General features: G+C 41.1%; 1 protein-coding gene across 1 annotated transcript in view; it reads left to right on the top strand.

Moving 5' to 3' along the window:
* Positions 1 to 452: 452 nt before the first annotated feature.
* LOC139416304 (calcium channel, voltage-dependent, beta 3a) overlaps positions 453 to 12,287 on the top strand; it is a 32,415-nt gene continuing 20,580 nt past the window's right edge. Inside the window, exons 1-2 of the mRNA XM_071164796.1 lie at positions 453 to 557; positions 2,793 to 2,885. Coding sequence (XP_071020897.1) covers positions 477 to 557; positions 2,793 to 2,885 — 174 coding nt within the window. The 5' untranslated portion in view covers positions 453 to 476. The remainder of the gene's footprint in view (positions 558 to 2,792; positions 2,886 to 12,287) is intronic.

The following is a 12,287-nucleotide window of genomic DNA, read 5'->3' as shown; positions in this document are numbered from 1 at the left end:
AATACCAACTTGAAAAACAGAATCATTTCATTTCTGCACAGATTAGCTGTTATGCCAATTAAGCAGCCTTCTGTGAGACCCTCTCATAGCGAGCACAGAGAGAGACAGAATGAAAGAGGGAGATAGAAAGAGAGAGAGAGAGCGAGAGAGAGAGAGAGAGAGAGAGAGAGAGAGAGAGAGGATGCGACGCAAATATACAGGGATACTCTATCGAGGGCAAATGAGAGCTCATCGGCTAGTATAGTATACATCTTGACTCGATATATTTTTTTATAGTGATATATTTTTCCTTCCTTGATGCAGAAAATATATTTTGTTTATCATATATCCACGTAGCTCTCTCGCCCCACACCCTCACCCTATTCTACTACGGTACACCCTCCCTCTTCCACTGCACATAGATGTAATGTTGGTATCAGCGTTTTTTCCAATAACCGATGTCTGTGTGCATCCCGCCTCCCTGCGCTCTCAAATAGATGGTGCAAGTCAAAATGTCCAAATCGTCTGCAGACCCACTGCCTGGTGTCGAAACAGGCTCACAGTCTCACAATTTTCAGGTAGGTCTCTTCTTTTTAGATAGCTCTCAGCAAAGTAGAGCTTGAAAATGGTTAACGTTTTGCTACTTGTTGTTGAAATGAAAGCGTACAGCCTTGGCAATAGTTTCTACCTACGCCAGTGGAATATCGTTTTGAAACTGCCGATTGGTGAAAATAAGCAAAAGGCTATGCCACACGATGGGATTATGTTATCCGTTTAATTCGATCGGTTATCTAGGCTATTTAATTGTCGTTATAAAGAAAGTCGATAAGATGATTGATAGGTCTACAATGTTTATTGCTGAAGTGTGTTCTTCACTCACTCTGATTTCTAACCGCAATTCAGGCCTCTATTCTTCTGATTTTCAATATGTATTGTGCAATGGTGTTTTATTATTTATTTGAATGCATTTCCTGCTTAAGATCTGCGTACAATGCGTTATACTCAACCAAAAACAGATATCACGTGTCTTATATTTAACTGTTTTAACGTTTCATCTGTGGCGGGTAAGAAACCGTGAATATCAAGCACTTCTTGTTCGAGTAGATTGGCTCACCTGTAGCCTACTTATTTCAGCGCTTTTATTAAAACGCAATTGCAAAGGCACTCTAGCATCAGGTTTTGGCATCAAAGTAACTGTTGGGTGGGAGCTAAATCCAATCCAACGAGACTTTATTGAGTGGTGGATTCGTACAGATCTACAGTGGGCTGGCTGGCTGTACGTATAACAGTCTGTCCATATTCTGTATTGTGAATGCATGTCCACCCCCCCCCCCCCCCCAACAAAAAAATAATAATAAACTTATCTACCAATAAAATGCTAAGCTCGCACTCACAGGGTAGTCCAGAACAAGGTGTGCTCAATTGCCTGCATGGTTCATGACTATTTACAGTTCTGCGTCAGCCTTTGTCCCCAATAAATACATTTAATCAATGGTTTGAGAAATATCATCCACTACTAGACACGTATTATTATCCAGACAGTCATTACATATGGGTCATTCCACGAAATGAGTACCTTTTGTGTCCCTTTTTTAGGTAGAAATTGTGCACACGTATTGTATTTTTAAAACCTCATATTAAATGAAATTCACTTTAATATGGTCCACATGGACATGTTTCAGAAATTCTGATTTTGAATATGAATAAAGACTTGCTAAAGTGCCCAAATTCAGCATTTTGATTTGTCCCTCAGTGACTTGTAGGAAGATTCTAAACCACTTATCCCCAACGTTTATCTAAGTTTAGTTGAAAAGCCCCAATTATTACGTTGCTTTGACAAAGTCATTTCTGAAGATTAAAATGTATTCAATGTAATTAGTGATTCATTTTAAGGTAAAAAAAAACAACCTGTCTCTTATTTTTAGGTTAACCCTGTTACGTGAACTGAACTCTCATTTTAATATGTTGAAACTATTCTTAAAAAAAAAAAAATAATAATCTGAAGGAGCAATGAACATCTAATAGTCAAATGTGGTGGAAAACTGACCTGGTTGAGCATAACAATTGCCACTTCCTGTTGCACACAACAAGATTCCCTGTCACAAGGGGAACAAATGGTCATCCCTGTTACTTAATTTGACACTTAATAGGCACTTAATATAGTCTTTTTTTTTTAATCGAACCTCTTAAGATGCACCGAATTGGTGGAACCACCCATATATCCAGCCAGAAGAATAGTTTGTTTTAGACATTGATCTATCTATCATACCTTGTAATAGGATTTGAGAAATTGAGCTATTTGAAGATTTGACAATGCACTTGACTTGTTCTAGTCTCTATCTATAGAAATACATGAGTAAACATGTACATTATATAACATATATATTAAAGCCACTCGTTTCAGGAAAGGGTACTAGGCTAGGTAAAAATGACCAATCTATAGCTCTGCATTGCAGCCATAATACTGGTGAATGCTAGCAGGGTGAAGCAACAGCAAGGTTTGTTATAATGCTGCCAAAGCCTAATATCTTGTACCGTTGACTATCCCCTCTCTTCCCCTCTCTTCCCCTCTCTACCCATTTTCTCTTCTTTTCTAATTTCTCACTCTCTTTCATCCTTTATTATCATTTCTCTCACTTTCCTCTTAATTGTCTTTGTTCTTAATGCCCCTCTCTCTTTTTAAAACTTTGTCCTCATCTTACTTTACACCCCTTCTTTCCCCCTGTCGTTTTATGTCATTCTGATTCCTGTCTCATCTCTCGTTGCCTCCTCTCTTTTCCTTTCCTTTCTCACCCCTCTCTCCTCTGCAACAGCTGCCCAGGAAGTTGCCTAAGAGGAAAAGTCGGTTCAAACGTTCGGATGGCAGCACGTCCTCAGACACCACCTCCAGCTTCATCAAAAGACAGGTAACTTTAGAGTCCTTCACTAGCTCCTGTTGCCATGGTCAGTGTGCAGTGTGAATGGCATAACCAAGGATCTTGTGTCAATTCAACACTGTCATACCACATTCCACAAGCACTAACGAAACGAAAGGGTGTCGAGATACTTTTCGGTTTAGGTTTTTGAAAGTGACCGTTGCCTTGGTTTTATTCTCAATCTTATAGTAACCAATCACTGCGATGTCTTTACTATGAGGCGTTTTATTTGGTTTAATTCACAATAGGCTGCTGAGGGGAGGATGGGCTCATAATAACGTCTGGAATGGAGTGAATGGAATGGTACCAAACACAGGGACACCAGGTGCTTGATGAGTTTGATACCATTCCATTGATTCCGTTCCAGCCATTACTATGAGCCCTCCTCCCCGATGAAGGTGCCACCAACCTCCTGTGGTTGAATGAGCTTTTACTGGTAAAACATTTGAATGTAATTCTTAACATTTCCAGTGGAGGGCAGTGTTGGATTTGTAGCAGCAGTTTGTTACATGAAAATCCCATCCCAGCCTCAGTGTTTAATTCATGCTTTCAGGTCAAGCAAGCGCGAGTGGCAAGGGGTGCAGATGTGATGTTATTTAAGAGAATCTCAATAGCTGGTGAAAAAAAGGGAGAGATAAATTAGGTTAAGATAACACTGCCCTTGAATTTAGATGTGTCACCACGCTTAACAGAACCTTTTTGGGTCTCTTTTCCCCTAATAATGTCCTGCCGTGAATTCAGGAAGTGTTTTTTTTTTCATTCTGTATGCTTGATGTATGTTTGATGTATGTTCTCCATGCTCTGTATATGCAGATGAATTGGACTTGGTAAGCATGTCAGTGCAGTAACCATCCAGGCGGCTGCAGTGTAGCGTCTGGCCCAGTAGAGGGGACCTCTGAGCCCCTGTAGAAGCTCTATGTGGAGAATTTAAAGAGCTTCAATCAGGTTACACTGCATGAGTCCAAGACTGACAACAACGCTGTGAGTCAGAGGCCTCTTCTTCCCCATGATTATGGGAGCAAAGGGAATGCCAAAAAGCCTGGGGTGGATCCTTACACCCCTCGGCAAATGGAATAATGTGTATGTGTACCAGACGCCAGTTAACAGGGAGAGGCTAATGTTTCTGAGCGCTGGTACACTGGGTGCTTGGTTTAGGTCTTGTTCTTCTTAAGGCCTCTAGGTTTTCACACAGGTTTTACAATCCATACGACCCCCCTTTATCCTCTCTGGTTTGGGCCTCGTGTTTCTTTATATATTTTTTGACCTTCTTTCTTTGTGCACAGAAGTAAAGACGAATCCACTCAATCAGTCACCGGAGTATCTGTCAAAAAAGGCATAACTGAAACATGCACTGAGAACAGTATAAAGAAATAAGTATGAAGAAAGAGTGAGAAATGTAGCTAGTTGTCAGAAGCGTTGGTGCGAGCCAGGGAAGGAGGGATGGAGGAGAAATGGCTGAAACAGACGTTTTATTTAGGAGGGGACATTAGTTATACCGATTAGTGGCTCAGTGAAAACTTCCGTAATCCCTGAGAATATCGCAGGGTCTTCAATATGAATTGGACTCTTTTCCAGGTCCAGGGTGAGGTGGTGTGTTTAACCTTCTATATCTCACCAGCTTCGCACCTTGTATCGTTCCCTCTCATTTCATTGAGGTTTTGCGTGTGTGTGTGTGTGTGTGTGTGTGTGTGTGTGTGTGTGTGTGTGTGTGTGCGTGCGTGCGTGCGTGCGTGTGTGTGTGTGTGTGTGTGTGCGTGCGTGAGTGTCTCTGTATTTGGTGGATTGCTGGGTTGTTGTAGCTACTTATTAGCACTTGATAACACCATAATATTACAAATTATTAAGCCTTTACCTCAGTGTGCTAAAACAGGGTCACACAGAGTGTTTCTGGGTAGTCTTACAGTTTTTTCCGATTGCTAAACGACAGTGGACACAACTGGAGTCACATGTGCAAAACTCTAACTACAGTCTGCACAGCAGCAGTTCATGTGGTCCAAACTCTAGTTCGTTTTTCATTGCTTGAACACAGTTTTCAAAACTCTACACACTTATCCCATGACTTTAACCACAACCTGCACAACACTGTGGATTTACAGCACTTTGTTCAAATGCCAACACACTGCTGTCAAAACTGTGAACCACACATTCAAAACGGACTAGATTTCAGCCTTGTGCCTTTCAAACACTGCTGATTGCAATTTCAGCTGAAAGGCTAAGCAGGTGTCTTGTTTTAGACTTGTTACTGAACACACACACATATTACAGTATATATAGGTAGAGCTCAGAAAGACTCATTTTGGAAATGGAACAAGGAAGATGGGTTCGTGGAGGGAGAAGGGTGGCAGGGAGAGGGCGGATGCGTGGAGGAAGACAAAGAAGACAAAGAGTTGTTATTTCAGATGAAATAAGGGCTACACTTATAGACCATGTCGTGAACCATGGTCTCTCATTGAGAGAGGCAGGGTTGAGGGTGCAACCCAATCTGCAAAGATCCACAGTGGCATCTGTAATGCGAATTTTCCATCATGCAAACAGGTGAGAGTTACATCCTTACAGTAAATGAAAACATTACAGGAATCTATTTTGTATTGCAATTATAGAATATTTACACAGATATATATTACAGTAAATTTGACTGTAAAATATATTTTTACAACAGGACCCAAAGGCTGCCCCCAACAGGGGGAAGAGGAAAAATATTTTCAGATGCGCAGGAAAATGCTATTGTTGACATGGTTGTTGTCAACAATGCAATAAAACTGCGGGAGATTCAAGATAGAGTGCTGGCTGATAATGATATATTTGAAAATGTTAATTCTGTCAGCACAACAACTATTGCTCGAGTCCTAAAGAAACACCAAGTTACAATGAAACAGTTATACACTGTACCGTTCGAGAGAAACAGTGAACGGGTAAAAGAGCAAAGATACCAATATGTCCAGGTAAGACGTCTGAGGTTACGTACACAGCTATACAAAATATTTACAGTAAAAAAAAACACTAGCATTTCTACCTTAAAACTGTGCACTTACTGTTTTTCAGAGAGTAATGGAGGTGGAAGCACTGGAAAGACCACATTCATTTGTATTTATCGATGAATTGGATTTAACCTTGCCAAAACACGGCGCAGAGGAAGGAATGTTATAGGTCAAAGGGCCACTGTGGAGGTTCCAGGCCAAAGGGGGGGAAATATCACCATGTGTGCTGCAATGGCCAATGATGGTTTGCTTCTCAACACACCACTCATTGGCCCATACAACACAGAAAGGCTTATAGCTTTCCTAGAACAGCTCTATGCTCAGCTAGTGCCAGCAGAACAGGGGGAGCCAGTAAGAAACCCCCAAGTTTTTGTCATAGTTTGCGATAACGTTGCTTTTCACCACTCTGCAGCTGTCACAGATTGGTTTGCAGCACATCACAGATTTATGGTTTTGTACCTGCCTGCATATTCACCCTTCCTCAACCCAATAGAGGAGTTTTTCTCTGCCTGGTGGTGGAAAGTGTTTGGTCACCACCCACATGACCAAATGTCTCTTTTGGAAGCCATGCGTGCCGGATGTGAGGACACGAGTCCAGAGGACTGCCAGGGATGGATAAGGCACTCCAGAAGGTTCTTCCCCAGGTGCATGGCAAGAGAAAACATTAGATGTGATGTTGAAGAAAACCTGTGGCCTGATGCTAGAGAGAGGCAGGATTAGCCCCTCAATTATTTGTTCGAATTACAGTATGTACTTTTAGTTTCTACCTTTTTTTTCTCATTACTGTAATTCCGTAAATTACTACAGACTATTGAAGCAAACTGCTCATTTTTATTTACCTTAAAGAATTGTTATGTTCTAAAAATTGTAATAAATCATGTGAAAGAATGTCACTCTTTTCTTTGAAGAAAATATTACTTTGTATGAAGTCACTGAAATTGTTCAAACTGTAAAGATGAAAAGTTTGTATTTTCTGTATTGGTGTTTGATGCTAGTGTTTTTACTCTCAGAGTGTTCTGAGTGACAGTGTGTGTTATCTCAGTGAGGGTTGTGCATAGTGTTTGGCTGCACTGAGCGTGTTTTGAGCCATGTGTTAAGAGTTGTGTTGCTTGGAATGAGTTTTGCAGGTGATATGAACTGTTTAGCTCAGGTGACTGTTGGTAGTGCAGACTGTAGTTAGAGTTTTGCACATGTGACTCCAGTTGTGCCCACTGTCGTTTAGCAATCGAAAAAAATTGTAAACAAATCTACTTTGAAACAAAAGTATACACCTCACACACATGGTTATGGGTTTTTAAAAAAGAAGACACCTGTACCATGTCATATATAGACTTGAAATGTATTCCATTTAGAGTTTGCATTCCAACATTACACTTTATATACATCACAGAAGACTGAAATATAACTAAACCTGCCATAGAAACACCAGATTTTCATCAGATTTTAAAAAAAATAATCTTTATTAAGGATGTAATTATGAAAAATAGGAATAACATTCCACCCATGAGGCCAAAGAGGACGCTTTTGGTCATTGACTGCAGGAAGAGGCTACCAAAAGAACGGAAAAGGCCTTAAACAAGACAGGTACTTTGTACTTTCTTTGTTTAAATATGTTTTCCTTGTAATAGGGATGGATAGGGGCTCCACCCATAGCGTAGCAGTATGACTCATTACTGCAGACAGTAGAACACAATATACTGTTGGTATGTGTTTCCACAAGTACAATGTACACTATGTGAAATATACACAACCTGATAGTAGTAATATACATTCACAACAGCCTCATGAACATAGCTGTGGTAGAAATCGTGTTTATAATGCTGTGAAGTTAAATACTGATCTGTTCCCATTCTCAGATGCTGTAGTGACAGTGTGTGAGTGAAGGGAAGGGCTATGTTAACACGAGTAGCTTGACTTGATGAGACATGATCAAGTTTTCCTCTGACTACAGGACTGAGAAGACAGGAACGGATCGAAGGCAAGAGAGGGAGAGAGATAGCGAGAGAGAGAGAGAGAGAGAGAGAGAGAGAGAGAGATGAGAGAGAAAGAGGAAGGTGGATTTCATCAAGTGACGTACTTTAGCTCTTAGCAGAAGGTCTGTGCGTATGTGATTGGTGTGAGGTAGAGAGTGTGAGAGAGAGAGAGAGAGAGAGAGAGAGAGAGAGAGAGAGAGAGAGAGAGAGAGAGCTAGAAGGAGGAAGAGAGGGTGTCAAAGGAGTATATTCCAGTGCATGTCCTCCCTGGTTCGGGGAAGGAGCACAGTCCAGTATGACCATATACAACATGTAGCCTAGAGGAAGGACAGGCTGGCTCTATCACCACACTGAGTAAGTACACAGACTCCCTCAAGAGCTATCACCATCTCTTCCTCTCTCTGTCTCTTCCCCTCCTCTCCTCATTGTCTCTCCATGTCCTCTGTTCCTGTCAGCCGTTCTCCTCCTCATCTCCCCTGCTCTTTATATCTTCAACGTTCTCTCCCCCCCTCCTTCACATCTCTCTACATCCTCTTCTATTTTTTAATTCCCTTCACATCTCTATTTCTCTGTGAAGCCCCCTAGTCGTTCTGTTTCCCTCTCTTCTCTGTTTCTCTCTTTTACTTCTTATTCTTCCTCTTCATTCTTCCCATTAAATCCAAGTACCACATTCATTAAAATGATGCTTCCTATGAGTTGCCTATTTCAGATCATTTCAGATCAGACCTTCATTGGTAGTGATTGTTGGGGCTGTGGTCTGTGATCTATGAGTGTATGTACGCCTCGTTGACTGTTAAAGGAGCAACTTGCCTTTACTTAATCACCCGTTTTACAACTAAAGTAGATGTACCCAGTTTGCATTTACACCTTCCGGCGTCGTGCTTGGAATATTGGAACCAGTCATCATCATTCATGATGGTGTGTGTGCCTGCATGTGTGTGTGCCTGCGTGTGTGTGTGTGTGTGTGTGTGTGTGTGTGTGTGTGTGTGTGTGTGTGTGTGTGTGTGTGTGTGTGTGTGTGTGTGTGTGTGTGCCTGCATATGTGTGTGTGTGTGTGTGTGATGTAGGGTTGACCCCATTTAGTGGACTGGTCAATTGTTTGGTCGATAGGCTGTTGGTCGACCGAGATTTCTTTAGTGAGCAGTAGCAAAAAAAGAAAAAAATATAATGGTGTACACCTGTCTGATTGGTGCCTTTCTGAATGGACTGATCCATTGTGGAGGCTGTGGGGATGGGACAGTCCACTCTAAGATGTGCTACTGAAATTGTATATGGCTATATTATTTAGGAACAATGGTGCAACACTAATACAAATTATATTATTTTATAACAGATGCGCTTTCTCCCATGTTGGTTAGCGGTCGCTGTCCGCGGTTCTGAAACACATCAGTTGAGTTGTCGTTTTTTCCTGGACTATGTTGCTATGTGCATAATAGCAACGTTAACCAGCATATCGGCGTTGAGAACAATGCAGTGGAGGCAGCAGCGGAGTTAGGAGGTGAAAAAACAGCCCGTTTCCTAATTGTAGAAGAAAAGTGGGGAGAGAGGAAACCCCAACTTAATTGGGTCTATAATCAATGACCGAAATGTTAAACGTGCCTGGCTTTTACAGTCCATTCAGAAAGTATTCAGACCCCTTGACTTTTTCCACATTTTGTTACTTTACAGCCTGATTCTAAAATGGATTCAATTGTTGTTTTCCCTCATCGATCTACACACAATACCCATAATGACAAAGCAAACGGAAATATCACATTTACATAAGTATTCAGATCCTTTACTCAGTACTTTGTTGAAGCACCTTTGGCAGCGATTACAGCCTCGGGTCTTCTTGAGTATGACACTACAAGCTTGGCACACCTGTATTTGGGTAGTTTCTCTCATTCCTTTCTGCAGATCCTCTCAAGCTCTGTCAGGTTGGATGGGGAGCGTTACAGCACAGCTATCTTCAGGTCTCTCCAGAGATGTTTGATCGGGTTCAAGCCACTTAAGGACATTCAGAGACTTCTCCCGAAGCCACTCCTGCGTTGTCTTGTCTGTGCGCTTAGGATCGTTGTCCTGTTGGAAGGTGAACCTTTGCTCCAGTCTGAGGTCCGGAGCGATCTGGAGCAGATTTTCATCAAGGATCTCTCTGTACTTTGCTCCGTTAATCTTTTCCTCGATCCTGACTTGTCTCCCAGTCCATGCCGCTGAAAAACATCCCCACAGCATGATGCTGCCACCGCCATGCTTCACCATAGGGATGGTGCCAGATTTCCTCCAGACGTGACACGTGGCATTCAGGCCAAAGAGTTCAATTTTGGTTTCATCAGACCAGAGAATCTTGTTTCTCATGGTCTGAGAGTCTTTAGGTGCTTTTTGTCAAACTCCTTCCGGCTTCCGTCTGGTGACTCTACCATAAAGGCTTGATTGGTGGAGTGCTGCAGAAACGGTTGTCCTTCTGGAAGGTTCTCTTATCGACACAGAAGAACTCTATGGCTCTGTCAGAGTGACCATTGGGTTCTTGGTCACCTCCCTGACCAAGGCCCTTCTCCCCCGATTGCTCAGTTTGGCTGGGCGGCCAGCTCTCGGAAGAGTCTTGGTGGTTCCAAATGTCTTCTATTTAAGAATGATGGAGGCCACTGTGTTCTTGGGGACCTTCAATGCTGGAGACATTTTTTGGTACCCTTCCCCAGATCTGTGCCTCAACACAATCCTGTTTTGGAGCTCTACGGACAATTCCTTCAACCTCATTGCTTGTTCTTTGCTCTGACATGCACTGTCAACTGTGCGACCTTATATAGACAAGTGTGTGCCTTTCCAAATCATGTCAATCAATTGAATATACCACAGGTTGACTCCAATCAAGTTGTAAAAACATCTCAAGGATGATCATTGAAAACAGGATGCACCTGAGTTAAATTTCAAGTCTCATAGCAAAGGGTCTGAATACTCATGTAAATAAGGTATTTCTGTTTCTTATTTTTTTTAAATAAATTAGCAAAAATGTCTTTGTCATTATGGGGTATTGTGTGTAGATTGCTGAGGATCATATTTTTGAAGTCAATTTTAGAATAGGGCTGTAACTTAATTAACAAATAGTGGAAAATGTCAAGGGGTTTGAATACTTTCCAAAGGCACTGTATATCTACAGAAACAAGACAGATTGTGCTTCTGTTGCCTGTTTGAGTGTTTGCTTAATAGCCTACTGATTCCAGGAAAACCAAGCCTCATGCAACCACAACATAAACATATTTGGCTGGTTTTGATCTTTGCTATACTGTAATGAAGACTTTACACTTTTTCCTTTAGAACAGCCTCTCTGGTATTATTTATAATCTATATAGTGTTATTTACACGGTTCCAAATTGTCATAAAAAGCATTGACTATTTATAAAAAATAATAACCCTCCTTTTTCTTGATCTCCTTATTGTTCTTATTACTATTATTGTTATGATCATCATTATTATAGTAATAAGTCATGTCATTATTATTAGTAGGCTTAGTATAGGAGCCTTGTATAACCACCATCGAGCTGTAGGCCAGACTAAGCATCCTGTTTAGTCTGAATAGCGGAACTTACTTAGGCCTATATTTCAAAACGTATAAAGGCTACAGTACTGTATCAATCAATCATTAATTTATTAATATCATCACACAGCATACCCGTCGCTCACGATTTGACATGCATTCAAGCATTTTAGTTTTAAATAAAATAACAAAGTGACCCTTGAAAAATTAGCACAAACAAAAAATAAACCGTTCCATGTTGAAAATTGCATTCATGAATGAATGCGACTGGTTTTAGTCTTTGCTGTAATAAAGGCAAAAAGGCAAAAACAAAAAAAATGTTACAACAGACTCTCTGGTATTTACATTGTTCCAAAAGGCCAGAGAAATTATATTGTAATCTAACGGCACCTGTTTGGCACACAATATGTACGCAGTGCTGGCTCCTTACCTCTTTTTCTAGAACTCCAGTATTTTCCACAACTAGTCAAATTTATTCCACACATCTGACTTCCCCTTTAGCTCCTGAGCAACCAGTAAACATTCCCCCGTTTCGAGTTTATTTGTCACATCCTCTGAATTCTTCCAGATCTGGTATTCCCAAAATGGGGTTAGCAATGCCATCTGGGTACACCAAATAAACATACAAAAAACAGTCCATTTATATTTTCCAACGGGGCCATACATTGGGGTGAGTTTTTCTTCTTGCCTGAGTAGCTCCGTTTCACTGCCAAAAAATAAAATTAAACCATCTAGTGTTCATCGAAATAACAACACAATGTCAAATACAGGTAGCCTAGTTAAATAATTAACATCCAATCACATTAACCATTACTCATCACGGGAATTCCACTAACGGTATGTATGTAGCCAAACATAGCTGCTGCTCATTCCATTTGCTCGAAAATGGCACTGTGTTTTGCGGTGATGCGCACGGTGTCTCCAGTGCACA

Source organism: Oncorhynchus clarkii, chromosome 9 (genome assembly GCF_045791955.1).
Source record: "Oncorhynchus clarkii lewisi isolate Uvic-CL-2024 chromosome 9, UVic_Ocla_1.0, whole genome shotgun sequence".
Taxonomy (NCBI): Eukaryota; Metazoa; Chordata; class Actinopteri; order Salmoniformes; family Salmonidae; genus Oncorhynchus; species Oncorhynchus clarkii.
This window is presented reverse-complemented; position numbering and strand designations above follow the sequence as displayed.